This window comes from Rhinoderma darwinii, chromosome 4 (assembly GCF_050947455.1).
Source record: "Rhinoderma darwinii isolate aRhiDar2 chromosome 4, aRhiDar2.hap1, whole genome shotgun sequence".
NCBI lineage: Eukaryota > Metazoa > Chordata > Amphibia > Anura > Rhinodermatidae > Rhinoderma > Rhinoderma darwinii.
Window position 1 is genome coordinate 385,017,634 of NC_134690.1, and position 24,942 is coordinate 385,042,575.

At 41.2% G+C, this 24,942-nt stretch overlaps 1 protein-coding gene across 6 annotated transcripts; it reads right to left on the reverse strand.

Moving 5' to 3' along the window:
• Window positions 1–12,462: 12,462 nt before the first annotated feature.
• On the reverse strand, window positions 12,463–20,390 carry TMEM229B (transmembrane protein 229B). 6 transcript variants are annotated; one of them, XM_075863242.1, is made up of 4 exons: window positions 20,298–20,390; window positions 19,613–19,670; window positions 17,903–17,992; window positions 12,463–15,360 (listed from the first exon to the last, which is right to left on the reverse strand). In XM_075863242.1, the coding sequence occupies exon 4, from the start codon at window positions 15,336–15,338 to the stop codon at window positions 14,856–14,858; it is 483 nt and encodes a 160-aa protein (XP_075719357.1). In that variant the 5' UTR covers window positions 15,339–15,360; window positions 17,903–17,992; window positions 19,613–19,670; window positions 20,298–20,390; the 3' UTR covers window positions 12,463–14,855. The 6 variants fall into 6 exon arrangements, with proteins under 6 accessions (XP_075719357.1, XP_075719359.1, XP_075719355.1 ...); XM_075863244.1 differs by having other exon boundaries at window positions 19,613–19,663; window positions 20,298–20,354; XM_075863240.1 differs by lacking the exon at window positions 17,903–17,992 and having other exon boundaries at window positions 20,298–20,389.
• Window positions 20,391–24,942: the final 4,552 nt, after the last annotated feature.

A 24,942-nucleotide genomic window follows, 5' to 3' on the forward strand; every position in this document is an offset into this window, starting at 1 on the left:
TTTTGTCTGATGTTTTCTGAAATTATAGGATTAGAATCCAGCATTATCCCAAAGCCCTTACAGCACGGGCCCCTGATTATACCAATAATCTGAATATGAATATATATATTATACTGAGATACTTGTAAAAAGAGTAAGCCAGTGTATTCATTTGTATACAACTGAAAACGATTTAAAGGGGTTGTCCATTTTGTCACATTTTTTGTTAGAAGGATAATATGACCTTGAGATGATCAGAGGGTCTCATACTGCTGGGTCCCCCAGTAGAAGTTATAATTTGAGGGAGAACCAGAGAGCAGGTGTTTAATTTCTCTGCAGTGCCACCGCAGTCCAAATGTAGTATTACATGGTGATGGGTATGCAACAGTACAAGGCACTGTTTGTAGCTGCTTTCTGCTCTGGCTAATAGATGAGGGTCCTAAACAGGGGACCCTCCTCTAATAAGTCAGAATTCTCATACAGCAATTTGAGCATACATTTTCTAAACCAGAAGAAAGCCTTTAACCCCTTCTGGTGCTATTATAGTTTGGCGCGGGGAGCAGGTACCTTCCGCACCACGCTGTACATATTGGTGCCAAAGGGTTGCCATGGCACCTGGGTTATTAACAAAGGCTCCTTGGTCTGCCATGCAAATGAGCTGATTAGGAAAAGTAAAAACAAAACAAAACAACATTTTTTTCCCTTAAGAATCTTTTATCATGGAAAAAAAACAAAAAACTTTACATAGTAGGAATCAATACAACCGCAGCGACCACACTATAAAATAAAAATGTTATTTATCCCACGCTGTGAACGCCGTTAACAAAAAGCTAAAAATCATTGCCAGAATTGCTGTTTTTGGTTAGAAAAAACTTTAACCAGCGTGGTTTTTTTTATAGGTACAGGAGACCCGTCCTATTGGCAGCTCTTACATAAGTCATTGATCACTCCTTCAAAATATGTTTTCCATTTTCTGCACTGCTCGCTTGTTACTTCCGAATAGCTGCTAAAGGAAGAGGGCAGGGAACTGTAGCTGGGCATTCTGGCTGGCACCAGTATGGGGGCAATGTGGCTGCCAATCATTTTAAGGGGGATCAAAATCAACATGTCACTGAAAAGACCATCAATTCTGATATAAATATTTACATGAAGAAATCCGTGCAGATTTTAAGGCATGATGCGGAAACTAACACCTACAGCTTGCCCTGGGCATTGCAGAGATTGCCAATAAGTTCACACATTATATTGAAATTGGTGAAATCAGCTACAAAATCTGAGGCAAAATCTAAGTTTGTGTCTATGTATCTATGCGTGCATCCTGCTGGAAATTATTATTTTAATCTGCCCTCACTATAATGGTCTTTTTCAATGGCTAGCAATATTGTATATACTGTTCACTGTAGCTGCCATTATTAAATTAACGTTAGGACTGTTAATACTACAGATGTAGCCAAGTTTATCTTGACTCTAATAACTTGCTGCAGCGTGATATCACACAGCAAAAGCCATAGAAAAGTCATTGAAAAAGTCAAGTTATAGTTTCTTGCCACTTTGTATTTAATGCGTTAAAAGTCAAGATAAAGATGGCTACATCTGTACATAGACACTGTACGGGTACTATGGCTGGTACAAGATTATGGGTACCATGACTGGCACTATTGTAGAGCAAATATGTATTTTCTTCTTTTTTATGGGCATTAATATGGATGTTTCTATTATATCGGCACAGATATGGTTGGTTCTGTCATTTTGACAATGGCAGTATCATGTGGCCATTATTTAGGGCTATTACTTGGGCACTGTATAATTATATTATTTGTGATATTGTGCCACACTGTCTTACTTTAGCACAACTTATTATGTGGGTACTGTATGGTGATATTATTTGGGCATGGTATAGACTCGGGTTCTTTGGGCTCACCAGAGGAAATGATTCTGAGGGTTTACCTTCTATCGATAAAGAATCTGTGCCCGTCCACTTACAATTGCATGGTAAACTTTGTTGTTATATGAGATCATCAATAAGGTCTAATAAGTTATTTGCTAAGCATCCCATAAGAAACTAGCGGCAAGTCATTGTCCCCAAACTCAGCTGAAAATTGGGCTGTCTCTCATGCTCAACCTATGGGGCCCATTATGGTGTCAGAGCCCTGGTCCATCGGAGGTTTTTACGGTAGGCCAGTCCGGCCCTGGTCAGTAACAACAAGAGTCAGGATCAGAATTGTAAAGAAGAAATAAGATACAGTATAAATTGAACCTCCTACATAATCTGATCGGCCATACCGACGAGAAAATAGAGCTTATAGTCAAAAATTATGGAAATATATAAATTTTATTACACAAAATAACACACATTTAAAAACACATGATAATAAAGACTCTAGTACTAACACTGTGGTACATGGTTCAGCACGGAGACATAATAGTTAAACGTTATATTGGCATAGAATGCAGGCTATATACACTGCTCACATAGATACTGCACTATCACATCAGATGGATTGTGTATTGGTAGCCCATAGTGACCTCACAATCTTATAAAGTTTAAAGGCAAATGCCGGGTATAGGGAGGATCAACAGGGGCCAAACAATTGTTTAAGGTGGGCACTATAGCAATGCAAACTTACCCATTTTGAAGGGATGAAAAATATCTATGCACATCCGTGCAGGATCCACCACAGGGAACCCCAACGCGATTTTCGCTGTTAATGGTTGCTTCCTCAGGGGGTACATAACACCCAGCATGTATATGGTCCTTATATAGTGTGTATGTTGTGTCTCAATTGAGTCCACGTCAGCGCCGAGACAAGGAGCGGCGCCTGCCCGCTGACGCGGCCGGAAGCGAGGCAGGCCCCACATCCGCCCCCACATGCTGGAGCGCATATCGGGAGTCCCGACGCGTAACGGGAGTTCCGGACATGCGCAGTGCATGTATTGGAGACGGAGGGGACCAAGCGTCGCCGCAAGCCACAGCAGCACGCATGCGCACGTCATCACGGAGGTGAGTGGACTCCAAGTGGAAAGATCAGAGTCCCGAGCATAATGCATTGTCAGATCCACTATTCTCAATAGTTCTGTCCGAAATTTAATGTGACCCTAAGACAACCTGTGTGTAGAAAGCCCACAGTATCTGTAAAAATCTGTATATCTAGAAATTCTACACGATGTAAGTGATGTTTATACGTCAATTTAATATTGAATGGATTATCATTCAGATGCTGCATAAACTCCATCAGCCCAGACTCAGATCCTTGCCAAATAAAGAAAATGTCGTCAATATATCGTGTCCAGGAAAGCACATGGTCAGCGGCGCAGGCCCCGTCCCCATGAAAAACCTGCCTCTCCCAAAATCCGAGAAACAGGTTCGCATAGGACGGAGCGCATGCTAAAGTTATGCTAAATCTGTTATGTGAGAACTTTTTAACGATCTAGATACATCTGTATATGTAGTATTATATATTTTACTATTATGTTTGATATAGTGGGGAAAGGAATTTTCTTTACTTCCCCATATATTCAAATACGGTTTTCAGGTACAAAAAATTATACCCTTTTTTTGACCCTACACTTTCTTTCTTTCTTTGACCCTACACTTCATTTGGGGTATTATATTATGATTTATTTGGCAATAATTCTTTAACCACACTATCACAATTATGTTACCGTTAGGGGTAGTATATGTTGTTATTATTTTTTGCACTCACTTAATTTATGACAGCGCAATACTGAGTATGTGCGCTGCCATATCATAACTAGTTATTTGTTCACTTGTGTAGTACTCATCCTATATAATATTAAAACTTTTTTGATGCTCTATATATATATATATATATTCTGTCTATTTACACAACTCTTTTATTGTTTTATTGCTTCATTGTCTATGTATCCTCGCATATTATTAGTTTTTCACTAATTGATGATCCATACCCTATATATTTTATTAGGTTGTCTTAGGGTCACATTAAATTTCGGACAGAACTATTGAGAATAGTGGATCTGACAATGCATTATGCTCGGGACTCTGATCTTTCCACTTGGAGTCCACTCACCTCCGTGATGACGTGCGCATGCGTGCTGCTGTGGCTTGCGGCGACGCTTGGTCCCCTCCGTCTCCAATACATGCACTGCGCATGTCCGGAACTCCCGTTACGCGTCGGGACTCCCGATATGCGCTCCAGCATGTGGGGGCGGATGTGGGGCCTGCCTCGCTTCCGGCCGCGTCAGCGGGCAGGCGCCGCTCCTTGTCTCGGCGCTGACGTGGACTCAATTGAGACACAACATACACACTATATAAGGACCATATACATGCTGGGTGTTATGTACCCCCTGAGGAAGCAACCATTAACAGCGAAACGCGCGTTGGGGTTCCCTGTGGTGGATCCTGCACGGATGTGCATAGATATTTTTCATCCCTTCAAAATGGGTAAGTTTGCATTGCTATAGTGCCCACCTTAAACAATTGTTTGGCCCCTGTTGATCCTCCCTATACCCGGCATTTGCCTTTAAACTTTATAAGATTGTGAGGTCACTATGGGCTACCAATACACAATCCATCTGATGTGATAGTGCAGTATCTATGTGAGCAGTGTATATAGCCTGCATTCTATGCCAATATAACGTTTAACTATTATGTCTCCGTGCTGAACCATGTACCACAGTGTTAGTACTAGAGTCTTTATTATCATGTGTTTTTAAATGTGTGTTATTTTGTGTAATAAAATTTATATATTTCCATAATTTTTGACTATAAGCTCTATTTTCTCGTCGGTATGGTCTAATAACTATGGAGTAGTCGATCCGATAAATTATGGGGGGAAGTTGGTGTCTTAAACTTTACCCAGCCTGTAACAAATATGTGGTCAGAGTCTATTTTCTTATAATCTGATCGGCGCTGTAATGTAGATAACGGCAGTGGTTTTTATTTTGAAAAACGATCATTTTTGAGCAAGTTATGAGCTAGTTTAGATTTATGCTAATGAGTTACTCAATGGACAACTGGGCGTGTTTTTTACTTTTTACCAACTGGGTGTTGTACAGAGGAGTGTATGACGCTGACCAATTAGTGATCAATCAGCGTCATACACTTCTCATTGTTCCAGCCCAGCATAATCCACAGCACAGTGTGATTGTTACAGTGCGATTGTGCAGTGAAAGAAGCTGGGCTGGAACAATGAGAAGTGTATGACGCTGATTGATCACTGATTGGTCAGCATCATACACTCTTCTGTACAACGCCCACTTGGTCAAAAGTAAAAAACACGCCCAGTTGGTCATTAAGAAACTCATTCGCATAAATCTAAACTAGCTCATAACTTGCTCAAAAATGATCGTTTTTCAAAATAAAAACCACTGCTGTTATCTACATTACAGCGCCAATCACATTATGTAGGAGATAGGCCACTTATAATCTGGTGACAGAACCTCTTTAAATTGAACCTCTTGAATGTACCGAACGCTGTTCCTGAGTTTGTCCCTATGTGTGACTACTTCTCCATGATTCACAACATTTCAAACTGCAAAATTCATAATTCGAGTATGAAATTGGATGTTAATCATTATCGTCACCATCATCATCAACTGCATAGAATATGTCCCCTTATAATCCACCCTAGATTGTAGGACAGCTTGTGTTTGCATTGTGTCTTCCAATTTATATTACTTTATACTTGCAGCTTTGTCCTTTTTATTTGAGAAGTTGAGGAAATGGCTTTAGTTGATCACGGCACCAAAATAATTGAGGAAATGAGTCAACATCAACCGCTCTGTCCTGGATGATTCTTAATTCTCACATAACAGGCTCTTGCTTATTAATACAACATCATTTATATAACATCCTAAAATAAAACTGGAAATAGCATAACGGATTTGACCTTCATATATTCTAGATATACACACACACACACACACACACACACACACACACACACACACACACACACACACACACACACACACACACACACACAGGGCCTACGGAAACGACTGAAGAAGTGCGGGACTGCAGTGACTATTAGGAAATTGGGTGGACTGCTTAGACTACAGGAGAATTCAGTGGGCTCCAGAGAAAGAAGGGCAGCCTGATTTGTTACTAGGGTAATGGAGGAAGGAGTGTGGGAAACATTTACCACTATAGGAGAGGGGGTAGGGACACTGCCGTAACTATCAAGGGAAGCTCTGTTCTGACTACTGGGGGGGCAAAACTTCAAATGAGATATAAGGCCAGCCTCGCACGTTGCTGGCTCCTAGACCTGGATAAAATTAGTTTGGACCTGTGTATATATATATATTGTGTGTGTTATGAACTAGCGATAAACAAGCTGTCTTAATTTCTTCACATATGGTATTATTTAGTAAGTGAAGAGAGAATGAGGTATTTAAACCTCTTGTTGATGCTTACCTATTTTCAGAGAATTATTCAACCTGCTCATGCAGCTGTACCAAGGAAATGTGCATATAAACAATCAGATGGCATTACTCACATTAGTCAGGGCTTTCAGATGTTGTTTATGAAAAGATTATTATAGGGTAATGTCTATACACATATATATAGAATTACTATTTTTTATTACCAATGCCCAAATGTATATGTTTAAAATTTCCAAAATTTACAAGCAAATATACAGTCTAGATCAGTGGTGGCCTGACATTGCAATGATCTACTCCTCACCACTAGGCAGTTGATGAGTAGATGGCAGCAGTAGATACCTCTTGCCTAGACGCTAGCATCCTCAGGTGGGTTATCTTTTGTGCAAATGAGCAACTGCTGTGTCCTCTTGCAGCTGTAGAAGAAGTGAAGATATTAATGGATGTGTTACGAAAAAGCTTTTTGACTAAGCTGAGTTAATAGAGGGGTTCCATTACTCAGGATCCTCATCTCTTGGCAAGAATAGTGAGAGGTTGCGAAGAGCATCTCACACTCTGGAGGAACTATCCTGTCCTGCTTAAAGAGGCTCTGTCACCACATTATAAGTGCCCCATCTCTTACATTATGTGATCGCCGCTGTAATGTAGATTACAGCAGTGTTTTTTATTTAGAAAAACTATCATTTTTGACGGAGTTATGACCTAGTTGAGCTTTATGCTAATGAATTTCTTAATGCCCAACTGGGCGTGTTTTATTTTTTGACCAAGTGGGCGTTGTGGAGAGAAGTGTACGACGCTGACCAATCAGTGACCAATCAGCGTCATACACTTCCCTCCATTCATTTACACTGTACATAGTGTTCTAGCTAGAACACTATGTGCAGCCACATACACACACACTAACTTTACTGATATGTCCTGACAGTGAATATACATTACCTCCAGCCAGGACGGGATGTGTATTCAGAATCCTGACACTTCTCTAACATTTGCGGTCGATTTACAGCACAGCAGGCGTAGTCTCGCTGTAAATTACAGTTTACAGGGTAATTTCGCGAGACTACGACTGCTGTGCTGTAAATCAACCACAAACGTTAGCGAAGTGTCAGGATTCTGAATACACATCCCGTCCTGGCTGGAGGTAATGTATATTCATTGTCAGGACACTTGAGTAATGTTAGTGTGTGCGTATGTGTCACTGATTGGTCAGTGTCATACACTTCTCTCCACAACGCCCACATGGTCAAAAAGTAAAACACGCCCAGTTGGGCATTAAGAAACTCATTAGCATAAAGGTAAAATAGGTCATAACTCCATAAAAAATGATTGTTTTTTAAAACAAAAAACACTGCTGTAATCTACATTACAGCGTCGATCCAGTGACGTAACTACCGCGGTAGCAGCCTTAGCGGCTGCTACGGGGTCCGGGGCTTGAGGGGGCCAGCCGACACGCCCCCCCATATGCCCGGTGGCACCGCTAGCAGCCGTTATGGCTGCTACAGCGGTAGCGCCGCTACTATGGGGCCCGCGCCGCCGAGCCTCCAAGTATGGGCTGGGCGATACAGGCCCTCTCATGCCTGTAGGTGTCGCTAGCACCGGAGGGGGCCCCGGGTGCTAGCGGCAGCCAAATACATGATTTAGCACTGAATGGCCAGGCATGCTCCGTGCCCGACCATCTAGTGTCTTACAATGACAATGATTGGCTAGCGGCGCGATTCCATCATCGCGCCGCTTACATGCTTGTAAGGTACTGATTGACGGGGCAAGTCATTCTGCCCCGCCAATCAGCGGCATTGGACGACGCTCGTTCACCTCCAACAGACATGATCAGAAGAGATCATGTCTGCATCGCCCATGAACAGCGTGGGAACGGGAGCATGTGAGTATGTCAAGTTTATTAATTTTTTTCTCATAAAAATGTGAGTGGCATTATCTATAGTGGGGGGTCTATCTACAGGGGGTCATCTTTATGTGGGCCATTATACACAGGGGGGTCTATATGTGGGCCACTATATACAGGAGGGAGGTCTATATGTGGTGCATTAGCTACAGGGGAGGTCTGTATGTGGGGATGTGGGGCACAATTTACAGGGGGCTCTATATGTGGGCCACTATCTACAGGGGGGTCTATATGTGGGCCACTATCTACAGGGGGGTCTATATGTGGGGCGCTATATGTGAGACACTATACAGGGGTGGGCTATATGTAGAGCACTATCTATAGGGGTGCTATTTTTAGGGTACTTTCTATAGGGGAGGGCTATATGTGGGACACTATATACAGGGGTGGGTTACCTGTGGGGCACTACCAACAGGGTGGCTATATGTAGTGCACAGTCTACAGGGGTGGGCTATATGTAGGACACTATATACAGGGGTGGGTTACCTGTGGGGCACTAGCAACAGGGTGGCTATATGTAGTGCACAGTCTACAGGGGTGGACTATATGTGGGACACTATATACAGGGGGAGCTATATGTGAGACACTATCTACAGAGGTGGGCTATACGTGGAGCACTATCTATAGGGGAAGCTATATTTAGGGCAGCACGATGACTCAGTGGTTAGCACTATTGCCTTGCAGCTCTGGAGTCCATATGTGGGCACTATCTACAGGGGCTTCTATGTAGGTCACTATCTACAGAGGCTCTATGGGGGTCACTATCTACAGGGAGCTATGGGGGCACTATCTACAGGGGGCACGGTGTGTGTGTGACATAGTGTATGGTACTATTATAATCAGGGACACAGTGTATGGCGCTATTATAGTTAGAGGTGAAGTGTATGGCGCTTTATTATGTTTAGAGGTGTTGAGAATTTTAACTTTGTTTATAGTTGCAGAAATGTTTTAAAAGTGAGAAGCTGAAGACATCTGAGCGGAAAACTACAGAAATGGGTCATGGTCGGTAAAAATCCATCTTAGAGGTCTGGACCGGAGGGAGAAGAAAAGAACTAGAATCTGAGACATCACCGGTGAGTCACATAATGTAAATGTTTATTCTGCCTCTAATCAGTATTGAAGTCACTATGTAATCCGCAGCGACATGATTATGATGTGATATTTTTTTTGTGAAACAGCATCTCCCAGCATATCCTCACCATTGTTCGGGCCATGCTGGGAGCTGTAGTTATACACCGTACAAACCTATACGGCAGGGGTTGCACTAAATTGAGCTGTATTTGTTATGGTGTTGTATATATGTACTGAGCTTTGTTCTGGTGCTGTATTTATGTGCTGAGCTTGGTTGTGGTACTATATATATGTCAGATCTTGGTTCTAGATCTGTAGTTTACATAGGATATATTTATAATAACAAAATTGCAGGGCAGATGGAATTTTTCTCAATTCATTGTAAATTTAATAGGCATTTGTCAGGTAGTTTTAACCCCTCGAACCGCCTCCATGCGGTAATACATGACGTGACAATATTTCCGAACATTCCCTTGTATGTTTTTTCTCAGATGCAGCAAAATCCTTAAAATCCACTTTTAAAACGACGCACACTATATGCTAATTACTCATTAGAGGGTCATGGGGCGGTGCAGCTATTCTGAAGAGTCACATAGTCCTGCCTCCAAACCCAACTTTCCATATTTGAGTGACATCTCCTTGGCTGATACAACTTTTGTCGGATCTGCCATTGCCTTGTGGCACTATACACAAGGGGGGGCTGTGTGGCACTATACACAAGGGGGAGCTGTGTGGCACTATACACAAGGGGGAGCTGTGTGGCACTACACACAATGGGGAGCTGTGTGGCACTATTTACAAGGGGGAGGGCTGTGGCTCTATCTACAGGGGGCTGAGTGTGGCGCAATCTACAGGGGTCTGTGTGCTGCACTTTCTACTAAGGGGGGGCTGTGGGCACTGTATACAAGGGATTGAGGCTGTGTGGCACTATATACAGTAGGAGCTGTACAGCGCTATATACAGTGGGGGCTTTATGGCGATATCTACAGGGGGGCTGTATGGCACTATCTAAAAGGGGGAGATGGGGGCGCTATCTACAAATGGGGTGTTACACTGTCTATAGGCGGGGCTATATAGCACTGTCTACAGGGGGCTGTATGGCACATTCTACAGGGGGCACTATTTATAGGGGGGCTGCTTGTGGCACCCGGGGGGGGGCCCGGTCAAGAGTTTGCTATGGGGCCCAGTCTTTCCTAGTTACGCCCCTGCGCCGATCACATTATTTACAAGATAGGGAACTTATAATGTGGTGAGAGAGCCTCTTTAATTTCTGTGTAATGCTTAATTTCCACTGTGGGGGCGCCGCAGAGAAATTAAAAACTTAGAGTCCTTTTACCCTGCCCAATTTGGACCGCATTCATATGAACGCTCGTTTGCCCAATCATTTTACTCATGTAAAAAGGCGTTTACTGTCAAGTTTACCCACAGATTATAGCTGATCGCTGGGGGTTCCAGCAGGGAGAAACTTTGTGATCAACTTTCCGTCATGGGACCATTCTAACAAGTAGGGATTATCCAAAGCAGACAACCCCTTTAAGAAGGCCATGCTATCCCACAAATAAAATTCAGCCTAGAAATGTATTAGGATAAGATAGCTGTTTTCTGTTCCCTGCCAGACTTTTCCTCTCGTAGCTGATAACACACAACTGCAATAATGCAACACATACAGTAATGGGTGGAGGTAGCAGGTTTTCTGATGAGAAGGGAGATTTCTCTCCACCCCATCTCTAACCATGATGATGGTCATATCAAGGTTGTACCATAATGACTCTCTTACTTTTTGTGGCTATAGTATATGTAGGCCACCAACCCATTGTGTTATGGGTTTTCGTTCTTTTTCATATTCCTATATAATACATTCACAGACCGTTTCAGTTTCATTACCTTAGGACATGCCTGTGCTGAACATACAATAATTTGATTGTGCGCCCCATTGGTTCAAGGGCCAAAAGTGTAAATTAATATGTTAGCACTACATGTATACTGGATTACAAAATCGCATCACATATTTCCTGTCTTTTAATAAAGTAATCTAAAAACATCCATAATAAATTTTTGAGCATTGTTGTTAACTGGTGCCAGGCCATTACCAGGTCTGATTCACTCCTTACAAACCCATTTTAGGCCCCTTTCACACTGCGTTTTATAGTGTCTGTTTGACGTATACACTGAAAAGAGCTCTAGACGTATATTTTAAACGTAGGATGCGACAGACGCCTAACAGTGGCATCCGCCACCCATAGACTATGATGGTATTCGTTTAACAAATACATCATGAACTCTCATGACAATTTTCATAACGTATTCGTTAAATGGATACCATTATAGTCTATAGGCGACGGATGCCACTGTTAGGCATCCATTTAGCGCATTGGTCAACCATAGGCTACAATGGTTTCCATTTAACGTATACATCATGAAAAACTCCTGAAAAGCCAATCAAATGCCTGTAACTTATGCCATACAGATGCATATGTCATCCATGGGCTCCCATATAAAAAAAATAAAACATACACCGCGTGGTACGTCATTTTTTGCTTGATGCCTCTGAATAGAACAGCGCAGTCATTTACGCTATTCTATCCTGCATAAAAATGGTGTACCTAAAGTATACTGCCCGACGACAGCCAAAAGAACACTCTTTTGGCCTCCATCAGTATAATTGTAGCCTATGGTTATGTTTGATGTATGTGCTAGGAACTTTCCCAACGCATACGTTAAAACGTGCAGGAAAAACGTGGTGTTAAAGTGGCCTAAGTGACATTACAGTAGAGCTGTTCTAGCATAGGAGTCCTTAGATCCTCATATTGAGGGTTGGTTCCTTGCAGATCTTCTAAATAATGGAAATTAAATTTGTAGAGGAGATTCAGACGCTCGTATTATGTCTGTATAGCGCCTCATGACTAGTCTTACAATGGAATAGAATGTAACCAACAGAACAAGTAAATTATTGCAGAAACGGAAACATTTCCAGAAAGTGTTGCATGACATCCGTGCTTCACAGCAAGAAGCGCAGAGAGTTTTAGCTTTGGTGACGTCATTGAGTAGGAAGGTCCTGGCATGGCAATAGCTAGATATTTCCTGTTAAAATGTTTGCAAAAATCTGTGGAACTCACAGCTCAGAACAAAACCACAGGTCAGACACTGGATTTTCTGTAGAATAACATAGCACTTTTATTATATACCCTGTAACACACACCTGTAACTCTTTGTTCGAAACACCGAAACGCTTTGCTTTAAAGGAAACCTGTCACCAGCATTTCACCTATTAAACCAGCAATACCTAGTGGTAGCGGGTGAAAAATAATTTCTATATAACCTATAATTATCTTCTTAGTCGGCTCTGTAGCTTTAATATTCAGTTCTTTAGTGTTCCCACACCGTATGCTAATGAGCATAAAAGAGTCAGATCTTCGTTTGAAAAGAGTCAAATCTTTATTCCTCAAGTCTTTCCGAGTTTACCCCGCCTCCTTACTTTTGATTGACAGCTCCTCGCCTTCCCCAGCACACACTATCCCGCGCTTGTGCATTGATGTCCTCTTCTGGTGTGTGCGCACAAAGGGACGCCGGATTATTACGATAAAAAGCGCAAAATGTTTGCAGACCGTTATTTACAGTCGGAGGAGGAGTTTAGGAGAGGGGATAACGGCAATGAACTTTTGACAGCAGTGGCCAGTGAGGGATAAGTAAAGTTCAATAGGTGAAATACTGGTGACGGGTTCCCTTTAAGAATCATGTTTTGCTAAGTTCAATGAGTATATAATGATAAATCAATAGTCTTGGAATACACGAGAGGGCACAGAATTTGTTATTTATATTATATAGCTGTCCGACCTACTTCTCTATAGTTTACGTAGAATATAGCACAGTAATTACTCTAGGTGTTGATAAACAATGTTATATATTGGGCCAGGCATTAACTAAAATAGCAAAAGCATAATTTGCACCATTCTTTACGTTGCTCTTGATCTTCACATTAAAACAACTGTATCCAAGTAGGTTGTACTGTACTGATTACTACAGAGTTTGTGGTCAGTTGCTGTGACCATCTATATTATAGGAGAACCAAATTAATATATTTTATTTCCAGTTGCTTATGTAGCACCAACTTCTTCGGCACTGCTGTACAGAGATTGTGATCACTCAATAGCCACATAGGGCTTACAATTAAATTTCCCTAGTCCAATACAGATTCACTTGGGCAAATTTAAAAAGAAGCGAGCTAATCTATTAGTGTGGTTTAGGAATGTGGAAGGAAACCAAAGAACCTGGTGGAAACCACACAAACACGGGGAGAACATACAGAGTCTCTACAGATATTATCGTTGGTTGCATTCAGACCCAGGACCCCAGTGCCGTAAGGCAACAGTACTAGCCACTGATGCACCATACTAAATAAGACGAGGAAAAAATGATAGGATTTTGTACATGAATAGTTTCATGACTGTAACGACTGTTCGAAGACTAACAAAAATGGATGACATGGAGGCTATTCAGTTCTTATGGGCTTGGCAGCCAAGTGACACATGGGGATCTCTGAGTATCTGCAGTTAAGAATAGGTGAGCTAGTGGCTTGAAATTGTAAATCATTCTGTTTTTGCCATAATTTACTTTCTGCACTTATTTCCAAGTGGCAGTGGGCTCCTGCATATACAGATCAGCCCACCTGAACAGGAAGAGAGGGAGCAGAATGATTTCCCAATGAGACTTTGGGGGGATCTAAAATGAAGCAAAAGGTGAAAAAAATAAATAGTGGGTTAACATCACCCAAAGGTATAGATTTACATATAATTCTGAAGGCCCCCAACAGGACATTTGCTTTATTCTCTTCACATAAGGTTAGAGACAGTTTTGGTCTTAAAGGAACACTAAACCTTGAAATGAATGATCAAAGTAAACAGGAGAAAAACATTCTCACTCTGTGTGTTAGTGTGCAGTATCTGCTGCATGTTCCTGAAAAAAACAGTCTTGTAGAAATCCTGCAGAGAACACAGGGTTAATTTTTGGCTGGTGAATGGCTGAGGGGTGGGGCTTAGCAAAGGGGATAGGGTTTAACGATTTATGTGTCCTACTGCAGACAGGGCAGAGAGGACAACTGCAGTCAGTTGTGCTAAGCCAGACACAGGATTGTGAGGAAAAGGAAGGGAAAATGGCTAATCTCCCGGGACACATAGAGAAGATTTATTTATATATTTCTCAGTATTAATTGCAATAGGGGACAAAATAGGATGAATTAGAGGCAGAGATTAAGGGAGGAATTGCTGGGATTTTTTTTGTGTGTGCATTTTCTATGTTTAGTGTTCCTTTAAAGGGTTATTCCTATATTAAAAGGTGATGGCATATCCCTAGGGTTTGATCTTGAAAACAAAGGATTTGCAGTGCTGATTTAGTGCGCATCCCCTTCTAAGTTTTTCTTGCACAGCGGATTGCAGTTCCTTGCACAGTGGGTGGCCGGGTCGCTACTGTGCAGGGAAAGACAGTGAAGCAGTTGAAGTGATATATAAACATTATCCTCTGAAGGGACATGTCTATATAAAAAATACTATTGTCCTTTGCAATTTCTGTGGCTTCCCTCCGGGATGAACTGCAATCTAAGTGTACTTTTAATCACCACTTGTTCTGCTATCATGCAGCCAAAAAACCAAGGCACCGCATACTCCAAGGTAATGAGCCCCATGAGGTTTCCAGGAAAGTGAGAGTAATCCCATGGGCAGGAATTAAAAGTCTTTAGTAGAAAACCAGTAGAGAACTCCCAAGTATATGTCCAGAGAGTGTATAGAAGACATCTACTGAGAAGATGACATTTTCCTTCTAGATAAAGTGACATTTTCTCTATGACAAATATTGCTGTTCCATATATAAAAATTGCCCAGATGCTGCTCACACCTATCAGTTTCCAGTTGAAGGTAGTGACGAAATCCCAGGTTGCTGTAAACAATATTTCACATAGAAGTCCGTGGATTGCATAAATGTACCAACGACAGAGGCCGCTGAGACATCCGGTTTTCTGCTTCTTGACAATCATTGTAACAGCGGAAAATCACAACCTAAGAATCCGGAAAATAGTAAAAATATTAGAGATCATGACCAGATAAAAAATATAAAACATGTCCTGGGTTCACTTTCAACAATGGTGTCAACAAAACGGACATAAAAAGTTATCTATATAGGATAGACGTTCGAGGCATATTGCTAGACTATGCCACCAAAGTCTGATTGGCATAGGTCTAACCACTGATGGTTGCCAGTGTGAATTGGTGACAGCTCTATGAAAGCGCTATGTAGTCTACTGCCCAGCCGTTTCTGGGCAGCCTCATGGTCAGCTTCCAAAGAAAGTCAAGTGGAGATGACGAGGTATTGTGCATTGCCACTTAATTTAGAGATTGTCGGGAGTCCTAGAGTTATGTTACCAGGGTCTATCCTGAGAGAACCCCTTTAAATGTCTGGTGTTTTTTTTTTTTTAGAAAAATCACCACTCTTGTCTATAGGTTGTGCTTGGTATTGCAGCTCAGACTATGGGTTATATGACTGTCCCCTCCACTTACAATGCCCACCCTCCCCTACAATCCAGTTGGTACTCCACATTGAACCCCACCTAACATTTTCAGCATCGACCCTTATGGACCCATTGCATATAACCTTGTTTAAAATACAATTAAAGGGGTTGTATGAGATTTAAAACAACATGGCTGCTGTCTTTCAGAAACAGCGCTGCTCTTGTCCATGGGCTGTGTCTGATATTGCAGCTCAGCCTCATTCACTTGCCTGGGGCTGAGCTGCAATATTACACAGAGCCCATGGACAAGAGTGCAGCTGTTTCCGAAAGAAGGGTAACTTACTGGATGTTATACAGCTTGTTTCATTGAGTTTAATACTAGCTGTATAACTCCATATGTTGTTAGCTCCCCCTAGTGGTGACTGCAAGCAGCCACAATTATATAATTTTTCAAACAAGTAAAAAAGAGCTCACGTATACGGATACATGTTAAAATTAATTCAGAACTGAATTTTGGACCTAAAAATTCAATGAGGAAACTCTAGGTGGAGAATGGTTCATTTTGAGTTTGTCTATGGAGTCCTTGGAATTTTCTTTATGTTCTAGTATATACATTAGAAATTAAATTAAATGTTGGGACTTTTTACTCGGGTTAATTTCAGCTGCAGTTCTGCTTGTACAGATTAGCTGCTGTGTATTATCACAAGCCCACAATAAACTCCAGGAAGTCAGAGCATGAAGAACTGATTTCCAATACAGCAACAATGTAATGACTCTAAACTATAAGTTATTGAGTAAGGGCCCGATTACATGTAGCATTGTTCATTATAATATGTTCAGTTCGTAACGATCATTACTCAGTCTACACGTAATATAATTTGATAGAAACAGCCCCACATTTGTCCGCAGGATGTGTCTGGTATTGCAGCTCAGCCCCTTTTACTTTAATGAAGATGAACTGCAATACCAAACATAGCCCATAGACAAGAGTTCTGCTATTTCAGGGGGGGGGGGGGCTTTTTCTAATCCTGGACAGACCCTTTAAGAAATTGTTACCAGCCAACTGCTACACATATACTTAGGGAATAAGCCTCAGTAAAGACGGATACTAGAGTATTTTATTTTAATCTGAATAATGAACAGTGCAGACATTAGCAGACTATGTTGCTCACTTATTGATCTGTAGACATTGATCTGTAGTCATTGAACTAGATAAGATATGATGGGATGTGTCACTGCCATGCACAATGTTAAATGATACCATCCCAGGCCAAAAGTCTAATTAATGTTTTACTAAAGCTCAAATAATGGGGTCACTGTACATGAATGTTATATCATATCAACTAAAAAAGTAATAAAGATAATAGAAACAGCAACAGATTGGAGATACATCAGTTTTTTTTAATTTATGTAAATTGTGAATTATTTATGTAAATTATATGATCTTTATCTTTGTCACACTTAGGAGGAGCCCTGTTGTATGTTTTTGACCCCTGTTGTATGTTTGTGACTCTGAATTAGTTCTGACGTTCTGAGGATAAGGCACCAAAACTAAGAATACGGCCAGAAAATTGCGTTGGAATTGTTGTCGAAATTGTTCGTTAATAGCGAGTGAAAAATAACAGTTTTCCTACCAAGTTGTGCGGCCATAAAGGGTCTATTCATTAATGGCTGTATAATTTTGCAGGTAACCAGTAGTTTACAACGTGCGGCAATTAACCATCAATTTGACATTCGCTACAAACATTGTGCCGGCACGGTTTTCACCTACGTGTCGCCCGTGTCAATGCTGCCCTGTGAGCCCTTATAGGGAAGTTCTACATAAGCTCATTGACATATGTGGTGGTCTAGATTGCAGCAGGTTGGGGTCTTTTAGAGATAGCAGTTGCATCAATAGTTTAGCAGAGCAGCATTGACCCGGCTACAATGCGGCCGATAACCGCACTGGCACACTATTCGGCACAGTTGGCAAATTGCTTGTTAATGGCCGTACATTATTGCGGGTAAAATTACAATATACCTGCGAAATTTTCCAGCCATTAAGGAATAGGCCCTTATGGCCACACGGTTTTACAGGTAACTAGCAATTTTACCTGCAACACATCGCGGCCATTAACAAGCAAACTGCCTCGAATAGTGCGCCGGCGTGACTTTCAGCCGCATGACGACAGTCGGGCCTTAACCTTAATAAAAAGGAATATCCACTCTTTTACACTGCTTAGTATTTAAAGTATAAATAAGTCCAAAATGCCGAGCTGGTTACTTTCATAATATCTTTATAGTTATATTTATAGTCGGAGCTCTGTTTTTCTAAAACAGATTTCTGCATTCCCCACATAGACATTAAGTAAATTCTAAAATTCTGGATACCTGCAGCCACCACTAGGGGGAGCTTACTGTATTCTGCTTATACATTCAACTTTATAATAATACAGTATACAGTAAGGTCCTAAGCTCCCCCTAGTGGTGGCTGAAGGCAGCTAGATTTTTATTTTTTAAGTATATGGCTGTGTACAAATTATTTTATATTTTATATTTGTATGTGTCCTTATTGGGTGTACGTATACGCACATATATTTTTTTGTGTATCATAATTAAGTAATCGTGTTTTTTCTATTCTGCATTTTTGTGGGTGTGCATACAGTCCTTCCTTTTCTTTCAGTTGTCGATTTTTCGTATACCATGTTGTATTATATTTCACCCCGTTTTCATTCTAGTGGTTCCCACTCCTTATTCGTGGTCCATACAGATCCTAAAGAGAGCAAAATTAAGATATATGGCACTACATGATGTCAGATAGGTAGCTAGGCTTTCCTTTACCCGGGTAAAAATTTCAGCTTAGCCCTGTATCAATATACCCTGGCCAAGGCAAAGAGTCTTGTTGGCGCCCTCCCTGACACCCAGGGCCCTTTTCCCCGGTAGCCCCCCCCCCCTAGCTACGCCTCTGATGATGTAATTGGGGCTGACAGGAGGTCCAATGGTTAATTGTTTGTATCTTTTGCATTGCGGTATTAGACTATGCCTGTTGCCCTAGGTTAGGCTAGAACTACGTCTAAAAGTAAATGACTACCTTTGAACATTAAAGATGATCTGGCAGCGATCATTATAACATGTATGTTTTGTTAAATACCTGCATTCCCCATAAAATAACAATGCAAAAACAAATTTTTTAAGTAAACTGCATTGTGCTGTTCCTCTGTTATTCCTCCTGGAAATGTACAAATAAATTGACAACTGAATGTTACCATTCCCCTTGTTAATTGGTTGTTTCCCTACACAGTCTGACACTGTCCAATAACTAGTGACAATGGGAATGGACAACTGACAAGGGGAATAATAATGTCCTGCCTGGGCAAGAAGTATTATGGGGACACATACAGAGTATCTTCGTCTATGAACGGAAGCCATGACGCTAGTGTGAACAAAACCTAAAATCTTAGTTTATGTGTAATTCTCAAAATATTTTAGAAATGTTTTCTGTATACAGTAACTATAAAACTAATAATATAAAACTGAAATAATAAACACTTTTCTAATACAAAAAATAAGTCATTACACATTTGTTAAATAAAAATGATTTCTTTCTAAACGTAAAGTTCAACAATTACTGAAAATCTATCAATCTATTTCAATTAAAATAAAGATGTAAGAAGATTTCATATCCAACACATCAACAGTATATCAGCAAGACAACTATCAGCAATATGACTATATAAATAATGAAATGATATTTTTTTTTAAATATAATTCAATAAATATCCTATGTAACTCATACACAGACATAAAGAGACACACACACTTACATTTTCTTTGCAAACAACATCCTTATGTGACCGAATTGTTGCGAGAAACACCTGTAGGCTTCCAAAAACATTACAAAATTACAAGACCGTTCTCCTAAAACAATATACAGAGTCTCTTAAAGGGATTGTCCATTTTAGGCATACATTTTTTGTTAGAAGGGTCCCTGGAAAATAATCTGATTACAAGATCCAGGAATCCCCAACAAACAGCTGTAATCTTTGGAGAAAGCCAAGAGAAAGTATTTCATTTTTTTGTACCACCACCGCAGGGCAAATAAAGCAATATACATGGGCCATTGAAATTAATATTCTGTCCATATGAAACATAGACATGCTGGGTCCTCCAAATCCAGAGATGTTCTTTATACTCATTCTCTGCTCTGGCTAATAGATGGGGGTCTTAAACACGGGACTCCCTTCTATTAATTTAAAAATCATATCACAATGAAATACAGTTTCCCCGTGTCTGACGAAAATACTCAATAATACAGCACTATTCATGGGACCCCCTATGTGACCCCTTTTGTGCATATTTTCTCACTAAGTTCTAAAGCAAATGTTTAAATTGTCATCATCACTTGATCAGCTGAAATCTAATTCCATGCATCAAGGATATCAGTAGTCTATAATATAGCAATGCTAATGTCATAGGGTAAGTGCTGTCCATCCTCGGGGTTGTTCTCACCTGTCCTTCTTCAGGATTAGTTCTTACCGCCGCCGCCGCTGCTCTGTTCAGTACTTGACTACTTGAGGTTGACAATGCTTAATCTAGTTAATATTTTCTTAGGCTGCATACTCAACTAAAATAACATTGATCAATATCCTGGATTGTGAAAGCTACTTGGAGATGTAGGAGGACAGAACCATATGTGTGATGTTCTCTGCTCTTACAAAGGTCACTAATAATTCCATGCAATAAAAAAAGATATAAGCACTGAGCAGGTGTTTAATGCACTAATAGATCCGAGATCATCCTTATCAATCTGCTCAAACTTCAGTTTAATTTTACAATCGTGCAGATTGAGAACAGATATTGCACCTTAATAGATATGACCACCTGTCAACACCATTTTACAATTTACATATAGAAGGTCCAGGAGTTTTCTAGGACCTTAATAATGATGGCCCACCCTTAGCCCCGCTGAACGACTGGGCTGTGGCCCTTTAAGGGGTTTTCCCAAAATCAATATTTATCACCTATCCACAGGCTAGGTAATAAATATTTGATCAGTAGGAGTCCAATCGCTGGGATCTCCACCGATCACGAGAACGGGCTTACCTTTGCTGTTCCTGGTAGCCTCATGGGAATGGAGCGGTAGTGAGCATGCTCGGCCACCACTCCATTCATTTCTATTAGGCTGCCAAGCGCTATCTTCAACAGTCACATAGAAAGGAATGGAGTAGTGGTAAACTATGCGCACTACCGCTCCATTCATATAGGGCTCCCAGTAACGGCAAGGTAAACCCTGTCTCGTGATCTTTGCGGGTCCCAGTGGTCAGATCCCCACTGTGGATAGGTGATAAATATTGATTATTGAAAATCCCCTTAAAGAGCCATATATACAGTATAGGGTTGCTGCTGTGCCTGGTACTACAGCTCAGTCTCATTCCCTTAAATGGGTCTGAGCTGCAGTACTAGGCACAGCCACAATAATATGTATGGCGCTGTGGCTGTGTAATAAATGAAAGGTGTGCAGTGATTTCATTTAGCTGATCAGCGTAGGTGCTAGTGTTAGACCAACAGCGATTAAATATCGTTGGCCTTTCCTAAGGATAGGGCATCAATATCAAAGTTTCAGAAAACCCATTTAATTTATATAAAATGTTGAGTAACTTTGTAAATAAACTGCAATTCCAATTATATTATACTAATCCTGTGTTAGAGTCAGCATTTTCAATGATGCAGGGAGCTTTTTTTAGTGTGTGCACAGAGCCTATCTTGTACTAATCCTGAGCTCTGGTTGTCATTGGAAACTGTCGACAATCTGGTTGACAGACACACCACTGACAGTTTAACTGAGCTCCAATAATGAAGGGGAACAGTTTGTTTTGCCAGCATCAGATATCTGTACAATGCCTGATGAAGAGAAGACATTTCCCAGAATACAAATCCCCAGTCATTGAAGAAGCTGTAACTGGATGACTACAGGATAAGTAATGCAATTGGCCTTACAAAGTTACTGAACTTTTAATGTAGATTAATCCTATATGTAAACTGTCAAATTGTGGACATACAGGAGTTGGCAGCTTTGCAGAATATATTAGGGAACTGTCTATGTAGTAACTCTTATAATGACATTACCTGGCTGTGTGCCAATGGCACTCTATAATCCTGGCCGCAGATTGTGATATGTAAGGGCTTGGCAGGCCATGGTGCTGGGCAACTCTCGGCTTCCTGTATTTAAATCCTACTCACTGGTATGGTGCTGAGTAAAGTACACTGTTGCATGGGCCAGAAGGAGTACAACTCCCTAATGTAGAAATGCTCAACCTGTTAACCATCAGGAATCCTTGAAAAAAAGTGTTGCCTTCCTGAGCAGTCCTTACAACTTTCCTATACCTACTGTTAAGGTGACAGCAGTTGTTACTGTCCTCCAGGGAACCCCAGTGTTTCATAAAGCCCTGGTTAGAAATCAATGCCCCAATGTACTTGTAAAGGATCTGCCAGACACAGCTTCTGTGTCGACGCCCGTGGGTAATCAGTCTGCACCTGCTCCTAAGTCTGAGAGACTGACTCCATCTTCTACCAATCAGGCTCGGAGGCTTAGGAGTGGGAAAGCCTATCACAGCCTGGCCAGACGGAGCTAGCTCCCGCCCTCTGTCTATTTATACCTGCATTTCCTGCTCCTTCTTTGCCTGTGATTCTGCCTGTTTCCTGGCTCTGCTGCTGCTGCTTGTGCTATTTGTCCTCTGCTTCATTTTGACCCTGGCTTTACTGACTACTCTCCTGCTCTGCGTTTGGTACCTCGTACACTCCTGGTTTGACTCGGCTCGTTCACTACTCTTGTTGCTCACGGTGTTGCCGTGGGCAACTGCCCCATTTCCCTAGCTTCTGTGTACCCTTGTCTGTTTGTCTGTCGTGCACTTATTGAGCGTAGGGACCGTTGCCCAGTTGTACGCCGTCGCCTAGGACGGGCCGTTGCAAGTAGGCAGGGACTGAGTGGCGGGTAGATTAGGGCTCACCTGTCTGTCTCCCTACCCCATCATTACAGTACTATTATTATCAGGAAATGCATTTATTGGTGACATCATTTCTTTAAAGCTGATACGGTCAGGCAATATTTCAAAATTGTGTCTGATGGAGCGATGGTCAACTAACCTGGTCTCCAGGGAGGGTTAAAGGCTGTTGTTGATGGAAATGCGTGCATATCTGTATGGGCATCAGTTTGCCCATTCTTCTGTCCTGTGGCAGGGTCAGGTGATGTCAGTATACTGGAATTATGGTGCGTTGACATCATTGAATGGATTCTGAGTAGCCAATCACAAGACAATGGTCATCGTTGCAGAGAGTGGAGCAGGTAATGATCTACCCCTGATGTAGACTGGGCTCCACCGCCACAGATAGTAATGTGCGCCTAACTTTATGTGGTAGAAGAGATTAAAAAAAGTACACAAAATGTTTTGAACTGATATAAAGAACTGCGCTTGGTTCCTGCCCATTGGCTGTTTATCAGGCAAAATAGCGCAACTTGGTAAAGTGAGGGCAATTGTTGGAGAGGAGGGGATAAGAAATTATGTAGAAGATGGCAGCATACAGTATTAACAAACAACAGCAGATTTACAAGCTCATCCACTCATTTGTAGGCTAAAGCTTCATCCTCATGGAAATATTAGGGTTCCATGTGCATGGTGTATATTTACTGCCGAAAATGGGATTGGATCACATGAGAGGAAAGCAGAACACCTTTCTCAAAGGCAATAAGGGGCCTCCACCATCTAGAGGTTTCCACCTCCCAGTTCCATCTAAAGCTTATGGGTCAAGCCATGGTAGATATTTCTAAAATAACTAAAGGTTAGAGGTCATCTTACCTTGTTCAGAGCTCTGATGCCACATCTGCCTGCATACAGTTAACCCTCATGTGAAGCGACTGGCCACTGCTGTCCAGTGTTGTGGATGAGGCGTTATTGTGCACCGCTGTATACAAAAAAGTGAGGAGGGGGTACAAATAGGTATATCTTTTCATATTTTTCCCCCAAATAAGCATCTTTTGAATTCCTGAAAACCCCTTTATTTATTTAAAGCCCACCCGTTGGTAAATGTCCATTGTCCCCACCACCCTCATGTCCTTCCTATAACCCTTAGACCAATTCCTTACCCTCTTGGTTGCTAATGCAGTTCCTATGAATGGACAGGTTCTCACCTAATAGCAAAGGGGTTGGGACCCACTACTGCTAGACCTCCTCTCTCCAAGGGTCTAAAAATAATTAAAAATTATTTATTTTTTAATAAGAAATGGTTTTATTAATTTAAACATACATTTTAATGTATACAGCCTCACATAGCAACGTTAGCGCAAAAATTATGACTTTTGGATGTGGAGAGGCAAAAATAGAAAAATGTGCTGCATCCCAAAAGTCTAAATTAGCTGCATGCTTAAAGGGTTAAGATCCTTGTTAATATTATTTGAAAATATCCCTATAAAACAATGTTTTCGTTGTCCACATGATTGCTCTCACCGTTTATATGAACTAACAGAAGCAATTTCTAAATATTTCCGCAACCTGTCCATTAGATTTCAGCATATTACATGTCATAATGAAATCTTACTATAATTGTGTTTTGCATTTATCCCTGTTTTACTCTGGTAGCTACCGTTAAACGGAAAAAGAACAGAAATATATTAAGCCGCACATCCTTGTATTTGCTGGTGATTGTTAGAAATGTGCAAATTGTCAAACATTGGCACCAGGGCAGCTCAAAAGCAAACAAGGGAAGAGAAAAAGTCAAATTATGAATGTGAACTAACAGAAAAGAAATACAATCATTGATCCACTATTAGTAGTGACTATGCTCTGTGCACAATGCGTAAGGTAGGGAATACAATATGGGCTGTACTTCTTGCATTTTTAAGGCTGACCCAGCTATTACGAGTAAGTGTTGAAGGGAAAGTCTACATTCCCAGCTTTGCTCTGGGCCTCATGATTACCATTGACGTCCTTTCTATGAGGCGCTCTTACACACTTCTTTAAGAACCAGATGTATGTATGTTTTATGGCCGTTGTCACCTCATCCTCCAACCTCTTTAAAGGGGTTGTCCCATGTTTAAATATTACATTTCTTTGTTAGATCAGGCAAAACATATTTTTTTGATTAGAATATTTTTTTTTCT

Coding starts and splice junctions, on each gene's coding strand:
- TMEM229B (XM_075863242.1), bottom strand. CDS start 15,338: ATGATTGTCAAGAAGCAGAAAACCGGATGTCTCAGCGGCCTCTGTCGT.